General features: G+C 36.7%; 1 protein-coding gene across 19 annotated transcripts in view; it reads left to right on the top strand.

The window, feature by feature from the left end:
- The window catches only part of WNK1 (WNK lysine deficient protein kinase 1), a 133,299-nt gene that overhangs the window by 44,026 nt on the left and 67,026 nt on the right, over positions 1 to 22,247 (top strand). For all 19 annotated transcript variants that reach the window (XM_082422024.1, XM_082422022.1, XM_082422008.1 and 16 more), the window contains exon 2: positions 16,246 to 16,418. In XM_082422024.1, coding sequence (XP_082278150.1) covers positions 16,246 to 16,418 — 173 coding nt within the window. The remainder of the gene's footprint in view (positions 1 to 16,245; positions 16,419 to 22,247) is intronic.

Genomic DNA, 22,247 nt, shown 5'->3' on the forward strand with positions numbered 1-22,247 from the left:
AATATAAAATGCAGTCAGATCTAACTTTTAAAGTTAGGTGGATATGTTCAGTAAATAAGATCTGTCTTCCATAGTATCCATATTTTGAAAATTATGAACAAGATTTAACTAAAAGGAAACATGCATATTCTTTTCCCTCTGATTAAGGAGCAGCTTCTAAAGCATGCTAATTCAAAGGTTAGTTTTCTGTATTGCAAAGTATAGTTAGATACATAATGCTTACTTTGAAAATCCATAGTTATTGGTACTAATTTGACAAAGGGTATGTGTTTTATTTAGTCAGGTACACTCTGTTGGGGTAGGAAATTAGTTCATTTTAGAAGATCAGCCAAAAAAAGTAAGATTTAGAAAAGGTTCAGAGGTAGTAACATTTATATAAAAATCAAGGGACTTCTCTGGCGGTCCAGTGGCTGGGACTCTGCGCCTCCACCGCACAGGGCGCGGGTTCGATCCCTGGTCAGGGAACTAAGATCCCGCATGCTGCCAAAATAAAAAAATCAGAATATAGAAAACAGTACAGTATATCATTCATGAATGTGTACATATGTTGTAAAACTATAAAAGTATACATTGGCATGATAAATGCCATATTCCAGACAGTGGCTAGCTATGTGGAGGGGGAGGGAAGAACAGTATTTTTATTTCTTACAAAATAATCTAAAGCAAATATGGCAAAACATTAAGATGTGACAAATACAGAAGGTGCATACATAGATATATGTATGTTCTACATTTCTGTATTCTTTAAAAAGTTTATGTAAAGTTTTAAAATATTTAAATTCCCTGTATACCCGCTGATCATGTTATTAACAGTGATTTTTTAAAAAAGAGATACATTAAAATCAATTCATTGGGGGCTTCCCTGGTGGCGCAGTGGTTGAGAGTCTGCCTGCCAATGCAGGGGACACGGGTTCGAGCCCTGGTCTGGGAGGATCCCACATGCCGCGGAGCAACTGGGCCCGTGAGCCACAATTACTGAGCCTGCGCGTCTGGAGCCTGTGCTCCGCAACGGGAGAGGCCGCGATAGTGAGAGGCCCGCGCACCGCGATGAAGAGTGGCCCCCGCTGGCCACAACTAGAGAAAGCCCTCGCACGGAAACGAAGACCCAACACAGCCAAAAATAAAATAAAATAAAATAAAATAAAAAAAACCAACTCCTGTAGAATTAAAAAAAAAAAAAATCAATTCATTGGGTGAAATGACAGTTGGATTAGGTTATAATAATAATAATATTAATGCAAAAACTAGTCTAGTTCCTAGTTAAACTTATGAAGAGATCAGTATTGAGGTAGAATTATTTACTTGCCTTGAAAATAAGAAGATGTGAAATTTACAACTTATTTTTCTCTTATTTAGGGAGTTGATAAAGGTGATCAGTAGACATTATTTTTCTCTTAAGTGTAAAAGAACTATATACAATATCTCATATATTTCAACATATACATCAAGTACTTATCTAGTATAGGAAGTAGAAACATTGTTTATACTTTTTGAAGTTCTCAGTGGGCTTCCCCCCAGTAGCATCCCCCTGCCTGCCCTACCCTGAATTGAATTTTGTATCTCATTTTCTTAAGTGTCAAGAACAGGGTTCCACAAAATCCAGTAATGTTTAGACTTGTAGGGGGTTGGATATAGACATCAGTTTACTAAAATGTACCATTTTGTAAGTGTACATACAATTGTTAAGTTCATTAACAGTGTGTCATGCAGTCATCACCACCATCTATATTCAGAACTTTTTCATCCTCCCAGACTGAGTCTGAACTTACTGAATACTTACCTCCCCATTCTCCCCTTCCCCCAGCCTCTGAAGACCTCTTTCCTACTTTCTGTCTCTGAATTTGCCTATTCTAGGAATCTCATATAAGTGGAGTCATGTATTTGTCCTTTTGTGTCTGTATTATTTCACTTAGCATAATGTCTTCATGTTTCATCCATATTATAGCATGTATCAGAACTTCTTTTTTAAGGCAGAATAATATTCATTTTACATATTTACCAGGTTTTATTGTCCGTTCATCTGCTGTTGGGCAGTTGGGCTGTTTCCACCCTTTGGCTACTGTGAATACTGTTGCAGTGAACATTGGTGTACAAGTTATCTGTTTTAGTCTCTGCTTCAGTTCTTTTGGGTATAAACCTAGGGGTGGAATTGCTGGGTTATATGGTAATTCTGTGTTTAGCTTTTTGAGTAAATGCCAAACTTTTCCACAGTGGCTGCACCATTTTATATTCCTACCAATAATGCACAAGGGTTCTAGTTTCTCTGTATCTTTGCTAACACTTGTTAGTCTCTAAGTTTTTTTGTTTTTGTTTTTTGTTTTTAACAGTAGCCTCCTAATGGATTTGAAGTTCTATCTCATTGTTAAGACATGTTTTAAAGGAAAAAAAATTATGACACTTAGCGTGACTTAAATTATTAAAATATTACTTGTATAAGTAGAAGAAAAAATATATACACCCTGTGCTTTATAGATCTTATACAACTATAAAATCAAAACAGACTTTCAATTTAATGCAAATTAAAACCAACTAAAATCAAATTAATGTTTACTTGCCAGTCTAAACCAAGTTGTTGCAGTCTTCCTTTATAAATAACTTATTCTTATGAGAGTGTCTTTTTCAATTACAAATTGTAACTGCAGAAATATTATCTTTAACTGGTAAAGGACTTCTGAGTAACTAATGGGGAAATTTGCTGACATGCCCTAATGGGCATGTGTGCCCAACCTGCTTGCAGCCAGCATTAATTTATTAATGAAATTAACAATTAATACATTGAATTTATAATTTGCCACTTAGGTTATCATTTGGTTGCTAATGTAATTAAAAAAGCAAACTGCCTTGTGAAAGAAATCTTTTGGTCAATTAGTTGAGTCAGAATATACATATATAGATTTGTAATTAATTGTCTAAGTTAGAGCACAGAATTCTTTTACCCACCCCTGATATGTCTGTAGTCCCAAATTAAGAAAATGCTAACTTCTCCGATGACTTCTTCAGGTAGTCTGTTCTACTGCGTGTAAAAACGGCCAAATGTGAATTATATTCAGGAGTACGTATAGAGGAATAAATCGCTATGAATGGAGTATCTGACATAAAAATTATGTTCTTTGTATAATTATTTTCACAGTCTTAGAAGCTCACATGCAGTATGTTGAATCCTGAAAATAACTCTTAGCTAGTCAAGAAAGATGGTGTTTCCATTTTACAACAAAGAGAAACTTATGTCAGTTTCTTTAGTTATAGGCATGTAGAAGAAGCGATGAGTATGCCATGTGAGAATATAGGATTCCCTCCTGCCTGTGGTGGGTTGATTTGGAAAGTGTTGAAAAAGAAGGTGGATCTGAGTGGCTTTGGAATATGGATTTGATGTAATAGAGGATTTCCCAAACTTACTGGTCATAACAAGTTCTTTCTCCTGTTGGTTGATTCACTAGGTAATGCCCTAGAATCCTTGGTTAACCAGCACCCCAGAAGATTCTTGTAATTGGGCGAAATTGATTGGCTAATTTTACACTCACGGTTTCAGAGCACGGGACTTGGTATGATTAAAAAGTGTTTTGGAGATCATCTGCATCTAAGAGATTGAAGCAGGAAAAGAGTAATTAGGCAATAGTTATTTTGATAGGAGGTAGTTGTACCTTTTACTAGGTTGCAGTAATGTAAATGAGATGTGGAAAATGATGGAATTTCAGGGATTAAAAGAGATTCCAACTTTACTGCTTGGGAAGACAAAGAGAAACAGGGAAATTGAAGTGGATAAGCTGATTTGTGGAAGAAACTTTGTAGGCTTGGAGGTATATGGAGTCTTTTTGGTCGTAAAATGTGCAGTAGACGTTTGTAAATATTAATTTGAACTCCAGAATTAGTAAAACATTACAGTAAAATAGTCCGACCTTGGTAAGCATGAGGATATCAAGTATTTATTCTCAGTATAAAACTCTGTTAAGGCAGATGTGCTTGTGCAAATCAGGCTTTCAGGTTTTTTTGTTTGTTTGTTGTTTTTTCCTTACTCTTCAAATCTTACTGCTTTCTGCACTTCTGGGTTTCCTTGGAAAGCTGAAATATTTATTCCATGCCCCTCAAGTGGTATGGTAAAGAGAGAGAGAGGTTAAGACTGAGTTGATGAGAGGGTTCTAGAAGAAAAGATAACATAGGAGTATTTAAAGTTACATGAACAGGTATGTTAAGGAGTCCTCCCTCCTTTTTTTTTTTCTAATTAAAAAATTTTTTTTGCGTTCTTATTTTCTTAGATGAATATTTTGTCATGCACACTGAAAAGCTAATACATTGTGTTCTTATATACTGGACTTTATTTTACTGATTTCTTTCCTGAACAAAATGAAACAAGTTTGGATATCAGGCTCTGAATTCTGTGATGAGATTCTTGCTGTTTTTGTGATGTGTGCCCACCACGTTTGCTTTCCTATGGTGGCAGATTCTTAACAGGATGACCCACTAAGTTTTTGCTTTCTTGGTCTCCCCCTTTGGCAACTCTTCATTACCCCATTTAAAAAAACTTTGGACACTGTTTTCTGTATCCATTGCAGAGTAACATTTGTCTCTGAAGTGTAAAATTTTCTTCCTGTAATAAGCAAGAATTTTTGGATCTTTGTGCCCACATTCATCTCCCCTTCTTGTCCCCACCTTGGCCTTTTTGTTCTCTTTGGAAAGTTTTAGTATAAGGCCCTACCTATAACAATTGAAATTTAGCCCTGTCAGTTAATTGCCTTCACATTCAAATGAATCTAATTTATCTCAATAAAACCTTTTAAAATTTATGAGAATGGCTAGGGGTAGTGTTCTGAATTTTGCTGTATTATATACAATGGATATTTTAAGTCATTTAGTGAAAGTAGTTTGCTGTTTTCTAATAGGACTAAATGTGTTTACATTTTTGTGTTTCAGCTCTTAAAAGTATCTGCTATATTTTTAGCATTAACATAAAACTTTCTATATGTGCCAGGCTCTAGATACTTTTGAGTTCCATTTGGTTTTTGTGTCCCTGAAAAGAGAGGGGTGAAGAGAATCTCAGGCCCCAGATTTATATATTTGTGGCCCAGGTTTGGGGGTGAAGTAGAGGATGCTTAGTGGTAGAACTATATAAATTGGCACACATCTGGTTTGAGAAAGCACTGTAGATTTTCTTGTGTAAGTAATTATTTTTTCTTCCTGCTTTGATACAGAGAACCTTTTTATAAATAAATTTTTAAAAATGCAAATAAAGATGAGCCAGAGGAAGAAGGGATCGGTGGAGGAGGAGTTAGATAGAACAGCCAGGTTCTTTTTTGCTATTCTTTTGATGACCTTTTTTTCTGTCTTTATGAAACTGGGACTATTTCAGAATAGTTCTTAGAGGATGCTAGGGAGAAGCACGGGACACAATGTCATTTTTTAAATGTCCATCTGCTCCCTGCCCTGTAATTATCATATCTATTGACCTATTGAGGAAAATTCAAATAGACTCTCTTCTCTATGGGATAGACCCTGTTCCTCTCTAAGGGTATCAGACTGGAAGGTCATAATGAAATTTGTAGTAGGAGTTTACTCTAGATTTGGCTACATAAAATCCAGGTTTATTTTTCATATTGTATTTCAAAACACCTTAAAAGCCTTATTAATCTTTGTTGTTGTTGTTAATTAACAGTTAAGAGTTTTTGCATGAGCATCATTATTCTGCTTCTATGAGTTATTTTTCCCACCTTTCCCCAGGCCTTCAGTGTCTAATTATTTTGGAGTTTTCAAGAAGAATAGGGCAAAGTATTTAGTAGATAGAAGTATTTAGAGTACAAAATACTTTTCTGCAGTCTTTGAATTGTTATGAGACCATGTAGGCCTATGAGAGAGAGGTATGCCAGACTAAATAGTCAGTTATGTGATTTCTTCTTTCAAAATACAGAATAATTTAAAAAATTTTTGGTAAATGTTAACTGGAACCCATGGTGCATTGGAAAGCAATGTTTCAAACTGCTGTTCTCTCTGCCTGAAGACAAGTTTTTATTTCCATATTCCAACACCCAACAATTAGTATCACTTTAAAAAATGGAATAGATGCCCAGGTCTTTGCTAAGTCAGTGTGGTGCAGAAAATGATAAGTAGGGAGGACTCCAATATTGACCTAAAATATTCTAATCAAGGAATTCCAGATACTTCTCTCCACCCATGTTGTGATATGTAGACTTATCACATGTGGTCTTAATTTAGTAGTAAAACTTTGAATATTGCTAAAAATAAAATGCAATAGAAGTTTAAATGTTAATAAGTCTAGAGGGCCAAATTTTCTGGGGGTACAGATATTAGCTAATAAAGTGACTATTTCTGGTTTAATTTAATGAAAATCAAGCTCACTGTTGCAGTTGCACAATTTATTTGGAAGGTTTGCTTCTGGGGCTGATAAAATAAGCAATAGGAAGGCATAGGATTGCTACTTCAGAAAATACCGAAATTTAGGGATGAAGAGAAGATGCCTCTAGAGGATATTTAAAATAAAATAACTTTGTACAAAGCAAGGAACTGAAGATGTAAAATTGCTGTAAGGCCATTGTACCAAATACTAACATTGTGTTTCTCACTCACCCAAGAAGAAATTGCATCAGCAAATAATCTACTGAGCACTGTTATTTGGATGGTACTGAGATGAACAATTGTTTCAGTTGTTGCTGGGCCCCCACCTCCACCCCTTAGCCTCTGGGAGCTGTGCATGTTATGGGAGGTCATGTGACAGTGATCCTTGGTTTTGTTCATTTAGCCTGTCAAAACAATTTTATGTAGGTGGAAAGAAATGAATGAAATGAATAGAGCGGGTTAGCTGCGTCAGCTCTCGTTTGCACTGAAGGTAATGAATGTTGCAATTGGGATAGTATATCAAGCCCCCAGGAATATCCAGTTTGATAATGCTGGAGAGAAGGCACCAAAAAGCAGCAGTTGTGCTAATCTGTTCTAAATCTCATTTGATACTGAAAATAAAAAATAAATTTTATCATTGTCACGATAATTTAACACTTGGTAATGCTTTTTTAAGTGTTGAAGTCTTTAATTTTTGATACAGTTTTTTAAAGGTTACAGTCCATTTACAGTTGTTACAAAATATTGGCTGTATTTCCTGTGTTGTACAATACATCCTTGTAGCCTATGGTACACCCTGTAGTTTATACCTCCCACTCCCCCATCCCCTAGATTGGCCCCCTCCCCCACTGGTAACCACTAGTGTGTTCTATATATATATCTGTGAGTCCGCTTTTTTGTTGTATTTGACAGTTGATAATGTTTAAACAATATATACTCCTCTTATTTTACCTTCAACTATAATTTATAATTTAGTAAAGTGCCTAGTTCTTTTCAGTGATCCCTGGTTAATAGCAGAAATATCAACGTGGCTTTTCTGAAAAATGTTCTAGAAGAAATTAAATGTTTGTCTAGTATAGTGAATGGAACATGAGCTGTGAATCAAATTTTCAGTTAGTTCATGGTTCTGCTTTTCATTGTGAATTGGAGGAAGATATTAAATTTCTCTGAGTCTGTTCATCTGTTAAAATAAAGTAATATTTCCTAATATCTCACAAGGGTTTTCTGAGAATGAGAACAGAAGTAAAACAACCAGTTAGTGTAAATAGCAAACACCCAACAAATATTATTTTTAAAACCCCAGCTGTTCTTACAGGTCTATTTGCTTATGTTAGTTTTGATCTATTCTACTTTGTCTTAACAAATTCTTTTGGATGCTGAAATAGTATAGTTCTCTGAGATACGAAATGATCCTAGATTTAAAGAATAGAAGGCTTATAGATAGAACAAGTTGACAGATTATTGAAAGAAGCACCAAATTATTTGTTTGGGTTTTTTCCCTCCTTAGTTGAGGATCTGTACTCATATTTCTTTCTTTCTTTCTTTTTTAAATTTATTTTGTTTATTTATTTTTGGCTGCGTTGGATCTTCCTTGCTGCGCACGGGCTTTCTCTAGTTGCAGCGAGCGGGGGCTACTCTTTCGTTGCGGTGCGCAGGCTTCTCATTGCCGTGGCTTCTCATTGCAGAGCACAGGCTCTAGGCACACGGGCTTCAGTAGTTGTGGCACACGGGCTCAGTAGTTGTGGCTCACAGGCTTAGTTGCTCCGCGGCATGTGGGATCTTCCCGGACCAGGGCTCGAACCCGTGTCCCCTGCATTGTCAGGAGGATTCTTAACCACTGTGCTACCAGGGAAGTCCCTGTAGTCATATTTCTACTGTTAAAGGCTTAAAGTGAGGTTCTCAGACCCCTTAAAATAAATCATCAATAGCTTTCAGGGAGGATAAAAATCTATAATAGACATATAAAATAGCCTCTGTTTACAGTATAGATGACTTCTAGGCAAAATTAGATAAAAGTTAAACACAATAATCCCATAGAATTTTAAGGTTGCCATTCAGTGTATTTATTCTTCAGAAGAAAATTGATTGTAGGTTTTTGGAAGAAGGAAGAAGTCCCTGTTTGGTCCCCCCGCCCACCCTTATTTATACTTTGCTATAAATAAGTAGTTGGCAGATTTTTTACAATGGCTTTTAACAAATAACTTTTTAAAATCAAAATGGTGGCAGCATTGACCATTGCAGGTTGGTCATAGAGTTTGAGTTGTGTTAAGTTACTGAGTCTCAGAGGCCCAATTTCAATCCTCACCTTGCTTTTAAGTCATAGGAATTTCTTCTATTCCTGGGGAAATGCTAACTACTTGTGAAAAATGTACACACACACCTTTTTTTGGAAAGCACATTCATGGATTCGTTCAACACATGGCAATTGAACAGTGCTAGGTTGTCAGATGCTAAAGATAGAACACTGAAAAAGGCATTTTGTTACTGCTTTTAGAGTAAGACTCAGTATATTACTTGTGATTAAGAGCTCTGAAAGAGGCATATACATAGTTCATGAAACTATACATATATATGGCAGGGGGTGATTTAACCTAGAGTGAGGGACAGCCAAGGAAGGTATCCCTGTGGAAATGACAGATCTTTGAAGGATGGCTGGGCATTAACCAGGGAAAAAAGGTTGATGGAAGGGCATCCTGTATGGAGGGAACAGCGTGTGTGAAGGACCTGAGTGGGAAGAAGCATGACATGTCTGAGAAAGGCACATGAGAGGGACAAGAAATTAGGCTCGAAAAGTGGGCAAGGATTGCATTGTGTGGGACCTCATTGGTCACAGTGATTTTCCACCTTTATCCTAACAGGATTAGGACATACAGTACTTCACTGAGTCTAAGATTTCAATTATGTGATACATTCTAATTTCAGAGATGTTTAAAATGTGGAAAACGATATTTCTAAGAATTAATAAAGTACGCATACCGCAGAATTGATTAAGTTGACCTTAAAATATTCTGGTTGTATTTGGACAGAGTGGAAAAATACATTGTACAGGGAGATGTTTAGCCGTGTGGAAACAGCTAGTAGGTTATTGCAGAAATCCAGAGGAGACCGTGACGGCTTGAAATAGGGTGGTGGTAGTAGAGACAGACACGAGTGAATTACTTTTGGTTTGAGTTTCTGCAGAAAAGGTTTACAAGCCTTGTGTACTTTAAAGCAGTTTTGAAAACTTGGAATTGTAGATGTGAAAGAAACAGTCTTTAAGTAGATTTTAAATTAAAATTAAAATTTAAGTAACAATGTAGAATGATTAGGCTACAGTTTTGGTTAACGTCTAGTGACAGTTTCTGGCTAAAGTTATATACCAGTTGAGAGAAAACATTTCATTGGCTGTTAAGTACTGTATACTACCTTATCCTGTATAATGTATATTCCAAGTTTCAGCTACAGTGGTCTACTGTAAGTGATATACTTTCCAGAAGCTCTAAACTCTGGGTGAATAAACAAATTTAAATAAATAAATTTAAATTCTGTAGCTCACTGTTATTAAAGTTTTGAGTCTCGTCGCCTCTAGTCTATCCTGCATTTCGAAGTTTGCCTTTAGCAGTTTTTACAGACTCTTGTGGTCTTAAGCATTTCAAGTATTGTAAAACTAGAACTGTGGGTACTTTCATGCTCATAATCTCAGCCGTTAGGGTAACCTGCTGATATGGGGGGCTAACACTAGCTTGTGCACACAGAATTGGGTCTTTTGTGATATACTGTCAAAGCACTCAGTTTTTTCTCTTTATAATACCTAATAAAATTAATGCCTCTGCCTCTTACATTGTAAGGTCTAGAACAGCAGGAACCTTGTCTCTAATGTTTGTCCTGTCCTGTTGTCTGACACAGGGTACTCAAGCATTTGTTAAAATTTAATTAAACATATATGAAGATATACATTAATTGCTAAAACTGAAATGAATGTTGCATGCTACAGAAAATAAGAGTAGTTATCAAGACAATCAGGTAGACTATATATTAAAATATAAAAATTAAATATCACTTAATGGTAGGTAGAATATTATATTTCATTTGGCTCATGTGATTACTGTCTTCTGATTGTTTTGAGAATAGCTTAACTTTTCACAATTTCTTCAAAGTAAGTTTTTGTAATTCAACAGTAATGTATAAGAGAGTCAGCAAGTGATCTAGATTTTCCTTCATTTTTTGAATAAAGTTTCCTTAAATGAGGAACATTTAAGAATATATGGTAAACAATATTTTTTTTAAAACATATATTGGGGAACCCTATTGTCAGTAAATAGAAAACCAAACAAGCTGAAAACTCTTCCCACTGTAAAATACCAGACATTTTGAAAATTTTGATGAGAGGAACTACAGAAACCTATCCTTTTAAATGCATAGCTGAGCTTATAAGGCTGTCAGGATAATTTCCAAGGTCTAAAAACTAAGAAGAAACTAGAAACCAGAGTAGGAAAAGTGTGAATTGACACTAGGGTTTTTCTTGGGACAATTTCAATCTTGTTAACTAAGACACATGGTTTTACTGTCTCCCCAAGGATAGATGAAGTCTTAAGCCCCAGCAGGTACTGGAACTGAGATCCAATAAATTTGTTCCTTAAAAGGGAACAAAACCTTTAATATAAAGACAGACTAGAGAAAATTTCAGTTTCTGAGTCAGGGAAAAGACAGTTTTTCCCAAGTCAGCTGAAAAAAGTTCACCCGGAGAATACATAATCAGGGACCTGTATTCATACAAGTATGAGATTCAAATTTGAACTGATTACATGCAGGCATCACCAAGACTAGTAATATTCTTGCAGCACTAGGCATAAATAAACTCAGAGCCTGTCCACAGCAATACACACACAACTGAGGATATTCCAACAGGCAAATCACAGTTTAAGATAACCATATTATCCACTATTGTTAATCATGTGAAGAAACAAACCACCATGAATGAATGTCAGCAGCCAAAACACTAGGCAAAATTAGATCCCCAGTAACTCAGATAAAAGTGTTATTGAATTGAGCCTCTAAAGCACATTATTTTAAAAGAATTAAAGGATTAAAAACTAAAACCACAAAAACATCACGATGGTATTGGAGGGGGCAGTGAATGACTGATTTGATAAAGATCCAAAAAGAGCTTCAAGAAATGAAAATGTATTGCAATTAAAAACTAAGTAACAAGTGCCACTTTCCTCAGTCATCTGGCCCCAGATACTTCGACTTGTCCTTTGGCCCTTTGGCCGTCTGTTCTTTGGGAAAGGAACGGTTTAGGAAGATAGCCCAAGATAAAACAGCTCTGCTGCTATGGATCTGAGTCTCAGTGGACAAGGTATGTGACTTTGTGGATGGTTGCAGCTTCAGGTTAGGAGTGGAAATAAAAGTGATACTGGGCTGTGAAAGTGGGCTTTTATAGAACTTTGAGAGAAGGCAATCTTGCAGTGATGATTTGGAGATGGAAATAATTTTGGAGATGAACCCTGAGAGGGAGGAAATTCCAAGGAGGATGCTGGGAAAACTTGTCTGTTCATGAAGCAGGGATGGGGTGGAGGTTGGTGGGGATCATTGCAAATTGAGCCACCAGTTACCATTTCTCATTCAAAACCCCACATGTGGGGTTGCCACTGAGTGGGGACAAATCCCTCCCCCAGGCATTGGGCCTAGAGAAGTGGCAGGAGAATTCCTTCTCCACTGAAGTCTTCAGTTAGTGCCCAACTTTTTTTCTTTTTCATTTTCTTTTTTTCCCCTTTTTTCCCACCTTGCTTTGTTTTTTGATGCTAGCTGGGAAAGTAGGCACTGAAGTAGTGACTGAATTGCCTTTATCAGACCCTCCGGTGGGTACTTTTGGTGACAGACTGACTGCTTGACCTCGTTTTATTTGCTGTATGGATGTCCAAATATATGTCTGACTGACCGGTATACCCAGCCCTTCAAGGCGTGTATGGCTAGTTGCAAGTGTCTAGTTTGTGTTCATCTCGTATTTCTGGGGCAGGGACTGAGACCTTGCCACATGTCCTTTGCATCTCTGCCTCCTTTAGACTTAAAGTTTGATTAATTAAAAAAAATTTTTTAAGGTAATAAGCAGGTTGGACATGATAATAACTTGAGAGAATTCATGAACAAGAAGGGAGATCTGAGAACACTGCCCAGAAGGCAGCAGAGAGAAAGAAATGGAAAATGAGAGAGAAGTTAAAAGGTGTGAAGGGTTGAGTAAGGTTCCACGCACACACACCCTTACCCATAACACATACAGACATACATAGAAAATCTTAGAAGAGAATGGAGACTGGAAGGAGGCAGTCTTCAAAAAGGTAATCGTTGAGAATTTTCCTGATGCGAAGACAAATACCTGAAACTTTGGGCTTAAAAAGCACAATTAGCCCCATTATGTATAAAATAAAACTTAGATGCATGGTAGTGAATGTGCAGAGCACAATTTTTTTTAGAAGTCTTTAGAGTAACCAGGGAGAAAATACAGATAACCTACAAAGGAGGACATGTATACTGAGGGCTACAGTAGATGCCAGAGTACCATGAAATAGTATCTTGAAAGTGCTGAAAGAAAACCAACCTAGAATTCTACATCCATCTAAACTATCATTCAAGAGTGATAGCAATTAAGAAAGTATGGTATTAGCGCAGGACTAGACAGACCATGGAATAGAGTGTAGAATCCAGAGACAGAACTGTACTTCTGTGGAAAGGATGGATCGTTCATTAAATGGTATTGGGGCCATTGGTTGATACAGAACAGAAATAACAGTCAGCCCTTCTTTCACCCAACCAAATAAATTCCTCAACAATTCCCAGATGTGGCAAACAAAACAAACTTATATTTTAAAAAGGAAAAGAAAAAAACTTATGACCTTAGTGTCTGGAAAAATTACTGAAGTCATAAAATCCACCTACCACAAAGTAAAAGATAGATGAATTGAAATACAGTGAAATAAAAACATCTGTAAATCAAGACATCATAAACAAGGTGAAAATACAACCCACAAATTGAGAAAAGGTATTTGTAACTCATAAAACCAGTAAAGGATTAGCATCCATAATCTATTAAGAGCTGCTACAAGTAAGATAAAGCATCAGTTCCTTGCAGAAGAGGGGTCTTAAGTAGTCTGCAAAGAAAACAAAGTTTCTCACACTTTTTAGTGACTCTGAAAATGTAAATTAAACTATAGAACATGACTTTACACCCATCAAATTGACGAAAGTTAATGTCTGATAATACCAGTTGCTAGTGACCATGTACTGCAGTGGGAACCTTCATGCAAAGCTATTGGGAAACTCAGTTGGTACAGTCCCTTTGAAAAGCAATTTGTTGATACCTATGAAGACTGAAGATGCCTATTCCCTATGCACTTCTACCACTAGCTATATATCCTAATAGGTGTACTTCTTTTTTTTGTGCCCCAGAAGGCTAGTGAAGGCTAGAAAAATGTTTTGTTTTAAGTCCATATAGTAAAATACATAGGATTATATTGGAAACAAATTATATTAAAATAGTTATCAAAACTTTTAAATTTGTGATATAGTATGCATTATTAGTGTATGTTAATAAGATCTACTGGAAGATCTAATAGCTATCATAATTTCAAAGTAATGCCTACTGTGGTATTTTGAGATAATCTGCAACCACTGTTACGTGATATGAAAATACCTAGGTCTGTTGGTGACAAATCACAGGTACTGCTGAATGCCATTAGGTACATACATTCATTCAAGGAAATATTAAGTTTCAATTCAAGGTTAATGAATAATAAAGATATATTTGTTTTCACACACGTTCACAAACCTGCCTTAAAGGGGTTTATAGACTCCAAGATAAGAGCCTGCATCCTAGAGATTAACACTGCAAAACCTTTGCCATATTGTAATAGCAAAAAAATGGGGAAGCGCCTAAAGATTGATCAGTAGGAGGTTATATATAAATTGTGGTGTATTCAGACAGTGGATAACTGCATAGCAGTGATAATGAATGGAGTTACAGTAATATGGTAGATATCTTGTAACGTCTCCTTATACCATCATGGGTGAGTTCAAACAGTGTTGAGTGGAAAATAGCCACCTTCCAAATAGTACATGCTCTATAACTTCTTTTTATGAAATCCTAACATTTCACCTAAAGTGTAAAAACCCATGTGGGAATGGTATATCCGATCAGGGTAGTGGTTGTTATTCAAGGGTGAGGAATAGTTATGGGAAAGGCCATCTAGTTACATAGGAAGGTTTAAATTATGTCTTTAGTGTTTAATTATTTAACTGTATCATAGACACATTATGTTATTATATGCCTGGACTATTTCGTTAAAATACGTATTATATGCTTTGATAGAATATTATATGACAGTTTCAATTTTAATTTACAGGACAGTACAGAGTTTGTGTGTATGGGACTCTGTTAAGGGAAGAACAACAGATTAAGTGCTTTTCTCCAGTTATCTCAGATGAGAAGTGAATTAACCTAAAAAGTGCCAGGCACTTTAAATAAATCTACCTAGTAGACTAAATTAAATGAAATCTATCTAGTAGATTATTTAATTCTTACAAGAGTCCTATGAGGTGAAGGTATACACAGTCATCCCTCAATATCCCGGGGGGTGGTGGGAATTGGTTCCAGGACCCCACCCTCCACCCCTGTGGGTGCTCAAGTCCCTTTTATAAAATGGCACAGTATTTGCATATCTTCCCATATACTTTTAAATCATCTCTAGATTACTTATAATAGCGAATACAATGTAAATGCTATGTAAATAGTAGCCAGCATGTGGGCAGACTATTCAAGTTTTGCTTTTTGGTATTTTCTGATCCCCCCAACACCACCCACCCACCCCCAGCATTTTTGATTTGCAGTTGGCTGAATCTGGGTATGTGAACTCATGAATACGGAGGACTTGACTTTATTCATGAAGGAAATTTTAGTTGAAGCAAAGACAGAATTTATATTTAGATGTCACCACTTCCAAAACCCATACTTGTTCCATTATTAAATTGCATATCTCTGTCAATAGGTGACTTATTTTGGAAGTGGTAAATTAACTGTACCTAAAAAATGTGTATCTGAAGCACACATTAACAGTAAAGATACTAAAATAATCTCAAGCATGACTTTATTTTATTAAGTAATTGATTTATTTATTTTTTGGCTGCGTTGGGTCTTCGTTACTGCACGCAGGCTTTCTCTAGTTGTGGTGAGCAGGGGCTGCTCTTCGTTGTGGTGCGCGGGCTTCTCAGGGCTTCTCATTGCGGTGGCTTCTCTTGTTGCAGAGCACGGGCTCCAGGTGTGCAAGCTTCAGTAGTGGTGGCCTGCGGGCTAGTAGCTGTGGCGCACAGGCTTAGTTGCTCCATGGCATGTGGGATCTTCCCGGACCAGGGCGTGAACCCATGTCCCCTGCATTGGCAGGCGGATTCTTAACCATTGCGCCACCAGGGAAGTCCCTCAAGCATGACTTTATAATCAAGAGTTTTCTTAAATACACTTTAGCCTGTTCTCACACTCATATAACGGGCTGATGAAATTATTAATTATTAGTAACTTCAGTGTTAGGATGTTATATTTTAACAGTATTGGTCATTATAATTTAGTACATGTTTAGCATCTAAGTGTAACTATGTGACTTGGTGTTTTATTATCTTAAAAGCATATTCTGTTTTTTTTTTCCTTTATTTTTGTTTTAGGTGTACAGCAAAGTGATTCAGTTATACATATACATGTATCTGTTCTTTTTCAAATTCTTTTCCCTTTTAGGTTATTACAGAATATTGAGCAAGAGTTCCCTGTGCTGTACAGTAGGTCCTTGTTGGTTATCTGTCTTAAATAATAGTAGTGTGTACATGTCAGTCCCAAACTCCCAATCTTGAACTGTATTCTGTCTTGCTTTTTGATTTTAGGATCGAAAGTTAACAAAGTCTGAGAGGCAGAGATTTAAAGAAGAGGCTGAAATGTTAAAGGGTCTTCAGCATCCCAATATTGTCCGATTCTATGATTCCTGGGAATCCACAGTAAAGGGAAAGAAGTGCATCGTTTTGGTGACTGAACTTATGACATCTGGAACGCTTAAAACGTAAGTTCATCGATATTATAAAAGCTGACCAAGAAGTATGAGAGAACTTGAATTTTCTTATTTCAGGCCTTATCAGTTCTTCTGTTGTTACCCGTTATACTAAGGAGGGAATGAATAGTCACTCCAAATGTTAGTATATGAGCACATTTTCCTGCCCACAAGGTCCTCTGGTGTATAAAGTGGTTTGATAATTATGTATTGATAAGTATTTAAATGAGAAATTGTTGCAGAATAAACCTAGTTGCTTTAAGTTAATGGTGATTGGCATTTCTAAAATTGAGTGGCTAAGAGATCAGAAATCAAATGACAAGGTAGCCCTCTAGTGGTTAAAATGAAATTGAAGCTTACTGACAAGCTTTACCCATTTATTTTATCACCTCATATTGGGCAGTTTTTGCTACAACTATGCACATATTGTATCAAATGCAAATTGTATTGTGACATTTATCACTAGATAATTTCATTTCCCAAAGCATCAGAAATTGAAGCCAAAACATCTAGACCTATCATCCCTTTCAGGAATATGGATAGGTCAAATGCAGAAATTCCCTGTATGCCTTTGGAGTCCCATGTCTCTTAGAGTATATATTTGTACTCAGAGAGGAAACTAGAGTAACTTTTATGGTGTAAATTTTTTGTGGAAGAATTGGATTGTTAAAAATTGTCTCTGTAGTGTGTATTTATTCTTTATAACCTTCCGTAGTTAATGCTACTGAGCTGATTAATCCCAGATCTTTGAAACATAGTCTTGTATTTCCTGGATGTACAAAATCCCGGTTGCTCTTGGATCCTCAAAATTAACATGTTGAAAGCCAACAGATTATTTCCCTCCTGCACATTCTAGTTTTCCCATCCAACTTTTCTAATATTTATGGCAACATCTCTATCCTAGTCGTCCACGCTTCTTGTTATTCACATGTCTGTTTCTTTTCCTAGACTGTGCTCCCTAGCACTATGCCTGAAACTTGATAAATATTTGAATGAATTAAGGAAAATTCTGTGGTAGTAGTTGTTTGTATATCTGCATCTTGAGATTCTTTTTCTGGTTTGAATACTTAGTGGGTTGTCAGTAGTCTGTCAGTAGATAGATATAAAGTTAGTTTTTTTTTTTTAATTTTTGATGAAATTCATATAACATAAAATTAACCTTTTTAAAGTGTACAACTCAGTGACATTTATTACATTTACAGTGTTGTGTAACCACATCTGTCAAGTTCGTAAACATTTTCATCACCTTAAAAGAACACCCCATACCCATTAAGCAGTTACTCCCCATTACCCTTCCCACGTAGTATATTTTCTCTTTAATTGCACATGATCTAAGTTTTTAACCATTTTTCTTTTAAGTTTAAAGTTCTTTTTTCCCCATCATTGTTTGTTTCAGTTTCTGAGCCTCAAAGCAAATACAGCAAGAGGTAAAGTAGAAAGCACTAGACTTAGAGTAGGAGTCTGCTCTCTGCTCTGACTTTGACCAGCTGTGATTTAGGGCAAGTAGATCCCCTTCTCTGGCCCTCAGTTCTCCATGTGTAAAATAAGTGGTTGGACTAGCTGATCTCTAGTATTTATAGATGGGCTTTTTTTTTTTACTCTGGTAAAAACATATAAAATTTACCATCTTAATCATTTTTTTAAAATTTATTTTATTTATACTTATTTTTGGCTGTGTTGGGTCTTTGTTGCTGCACGCGGGCTTTCTCTAGTTGCAGCGAGCGGGGGCTACTCTTCATTGCGGTGTGCAGGCTTCTCATTGCCGTGGCTTCTCTTGTTGCGGAGCACCAGCTCTAGGCGCGTGGGCTTCAGTAGCTGTGGCACGCAGGCTCAGAAGTTGTGGCACACGGGCTTAGTTGCTCCGCAGCGTGTGGGATCATCCCAGACCAGGGATCGAACCCATGTCCCCTGCATTGGCAGGCGGATTCTTAACCACTGTGCCACCAGGGAAGCCCTGAATCATTTTTAAGTGTACAGTTTAGTTAAATATATTCATGTTGCTGTGTAACCAATCTCGAGAATTCTTCATCTTGCAAAACTAAAACCCATTAAACAATTCCCCTTTCTTCCTTTACCCCAGCCTTTGGCAACCACCAACTGTTTTCTGTCTCTAAGGATTTATCTGATCAAGGTATTTCATATAAATGGAATATAAAATACATGTTTGTGTTTTGCTACTTTCACTTACCATGTTTTCAAGGTTCATGTTGTAGCATGTATCAGTACTTCATTCCTTTTTATGACTAAATAATATTTCGTGGATATACCACAATTTGTTTATCCACTCACTTATTGATAGACATTTGGGCTGTTTCCACCATGAACATTTGTGTACAAGTGCTTATTTGAGTACCCGTTTTCATGCCTTTTAGATACATATATACCTTTGAGTAGAATTGCTGAGTCATATGGTAATTCTGTGTTTAACTTTTTGAGGAACCACCAAACTGTTTTCCACAATGGCTGAACCATTTTACATTCCCACTAGCAATGTATAAGGGTTCCGATTTTTCCATATTCTTGCCAACACTTGGTTTTTTTGTTTGTTTGTTTTTGGTTTTTTAATAACCATCTTGCTGGCTGTGACATGGTATCTCATTTGGTTTGCATTTCCCTAGAGAGTAATGATGTTGAGCACCTTATCATGTGCATGTTATACATCTTTGGAGAAATGTCTATTCAACTCTTTGCCCACTTCGTCCATTTTTAAATTGGGTTGTTTGTCTTTTTGTTGAGTTGTAAGAGTTCTTTATATATTCTGTAAGCTAAACCCTTATCAGGTACATGATTTGCAAATATATTTTTCCCATTCTATATATTCTTTTCACTCCTTAATGACGTCATGTGATGCACAAAGTTTTAAATTTTGATTAAGTCCAGTTTATCTGTTTTTTTTTCCCTTGTTGCTTGTGCCTTTAGGGTTATATCTAAGAATCCATTGCCAAAACCAAGGTCATGCAGATTTACCCCTAACTTTTCTTCTAAGAGTTTTATAGGTTTAACTCTTTTATTTAGATCGTACCATTTTTTGAGTTAACATTTGTGTATGTGTGAGGTGTGGGATCCAACTCCATTCCGTTGCATGTGGACATCCAGTTGTCCCAGCACCGTTTGTTGAAGAGACTATTCTTTCCCTGTTGAATGATCTTGGCACCCTTGTCAAAAATCATTTAACCATAGGTGCATGGGTTTATTTCTGGACCCTCCATACTATTCCACTGTTCTATGTATCTATCCTTATGCCAGTACCACACTGTTTTAATACTACAAAACCTAGCTTTGTGATATGTTTTGAAATTGGAAAAAGTGAGTTCTCCAATTTTGTTCTTCTTTTTCGATGTTGTTTTGGCTATTTGGGGCCCCTTGTAATTCCGTATGAACCTGAGGATTAGCTTTCCATTTCTGCAAAAAGGCTGTTAGAATTTTGATTGCATCTGTAGATATAATCAAATCCATCTGTAGCTACATCGAATCTGTGGGTCACTTTGGCTAATACTGCCATCTGCACTATATTAAGTTTTCCAGTCCTTGAACCCATCTCTCCATTTTATTTAGGTGTCCTTTAATTTCTTTCAACAGTGTTTTCTAGTTTTTAGTGTATAAATCTTTCACTTCCTTGGTTAAATTTATTCCTAAGTATTTTATTCTTTTGGATGCTGTTGCAAACGGAATTGTTTTCTTGCTTTCCTTTTCAGGTTGTTAATTGTTGGGGTGTACAACACAACTCATTTGTGTGTGTTGATCTTGTACTCTGGCAATTTTGCTGAATTCTTTTATTAACTCTAGTCGTGTGTGCATGTCTGTATGTATTCTTTAGAATTTGCTATATATAGGATCATGTTATCTGCAAATAGAGGGAGTTTTACTTCCTCCTTTCCAATATAGGTACCTTTCTTTTTTTTGCCTAATTAATCTGGCTAGAGTTTCTAGTACAACACTGAAGAGCCGTGGTTATTCTTGTCTTATTCCCAGTCTTAATGGGAAAGCTTTCAGTGTTTCACCACTGTAGTGTAGCTGTGGGGTTTTCATAAATGCTCTTTATCATGTTGAATATATTCTCTACTATTCTTAGTTTGATTATTTTTTTTTTTTTTTTGGAAGGGTGTTGGATTTTGTCTGATGCCTTTTCTGCACGAATTGAAATGATCATGTTGTTTTCCCCTTTGTCCTATTAATGTGATACCTCACTCATGTAATCGAAACCGTTAAGATATAGAACATTTCCATCATCTCAATACATGCCCTTAAACCTCTTCCTAGGTAGCCCTTTCCAGGCAGCCCTTTCCTCACCCTCCAGAAGTAACTCTGTTTTTATATATATTTTATAAACCATAAAACCAGCTTTCACCATTAGTTTTCTTTAATTACCTCATATCCCACCCAAGTGAAGCAGAATTTCATTTTTTAATTTATTTTTAAGATTTCATATTAGTTTCTGTATTAGCTTTTTGGTTAAACTCCGTGTGTGTGTGTGTGTGTGTGTGTGTGCGCGCGCATTTGATATATCTTTTTTAGTGGTTGCTTTAGATACTGCATTTATATCTTTAACTTTCACAACATGCTTAGGGTTGATGCTGTACAATTTCATGTAAAATAAAGGAAACTTGCAAAAATATAGGCCCATGTATTTCTAGTACTTATACTTTATGGTATAATTTTCATATGTTACATTTATTGTATAGATCCTGTAATACAGTGTTATAAATTTTCCTTTAAGTAGTCATATGTTACATAAAGATAGTAATAGGAAAATGTAGTCTTTTATATTTACCATCAGTGCTCTTCATTTTTTCCCTGACTATTTCCAGATAAAATAGCATCTGAACTCAGTTCATCAGAAATCTCTGTCCTGTTCTTTTCGCATTAGCTGGGCTGCTCGGACTCTGCTACACATACACATGTTTCAGAGGTCAGCCAGAGATTCAGGCTGAGCGAATATGCAGAATTTGGAGCTCCCCTTCTATACCTCCTTTTTTAAAAAAATTTTATTTATCTTTTGGCTGTGTTGGGTCTTCATTGCTGTACACGGGCTTTCTCTAGTTGCGGCGAGCGAGGGCTACTCTTTGTTGCGGTGCGCGGGCTTCTCATTGCGGTGGCTTCTCTTGTTGCAGAGCACCAGACCAGCTCTAGACGCTCGGGCTTCAGTAGTTACGGTGCGTGGGCTCAGTAGTTGTGGCTCGCGGGCTCTAGAGCACAGGCTCAGTAGTTGTGGCACATGGGCTTAGTTGCTCGCGTCATGTGGGATCTTCCCGGACCAGGGCTCGAACTGTGTCCCCTGCATTGGCAGGCGGATTCTTAACCACTGCGCCGCCAGGGAAGCCCCTGTACCTCCTTTCTGGGATTACACACCAACCCCACCCTCCAACCCCCCGCCCTGCCTCCTTTACTTTCTAGATCTCTGCTGTCCAACAGAACTTTCTGTGGTGATGGAAATGTTCTGTAATCTGCACCATCCAAAATGGTAGCCACTTGATACAATGCAGTTGTTGAGCACTTGAAATGTGACTAGTGCGACTGGAAATGAAAATTTTTTATTTTAATTAATTCATTTAAATACGAATATTCTTATTTGTCTAGTGAATATTGTATTGGACACACTGTCATTGTAGAAAGTTCTGTTGAGTAGCATTGTTCTAGACCCTGCGGTAATCTTGAACTCTATCCTCGTATTCATTCCTCAGCCAATAAAGCTCCAGGTTTCAGTCCAGGTTTGAGCGACCCCCACAGACTAGTGCTTTCCCTTTTCCCTCATGTGTACTCCCTTCCAGTTTATGCCTAATTTTGATTCCTCCAGAGCTTTCTAGTAGTTGTGTGTGTGTGTGTGTGTGTGTGTGTGTATTT

Source organism: Balaenoptera physalus, assembly GCF_965194825.1.
Source record: "Balaenoptera physalus genome assembly, chromosome: 13".
Lineage (NCBI taxonomy): Eukaryota > Metazoa > Chordata > Mammalia > Artiodactyla > Balaenopteridae > Balaenoptera > Balaenoptera physalus.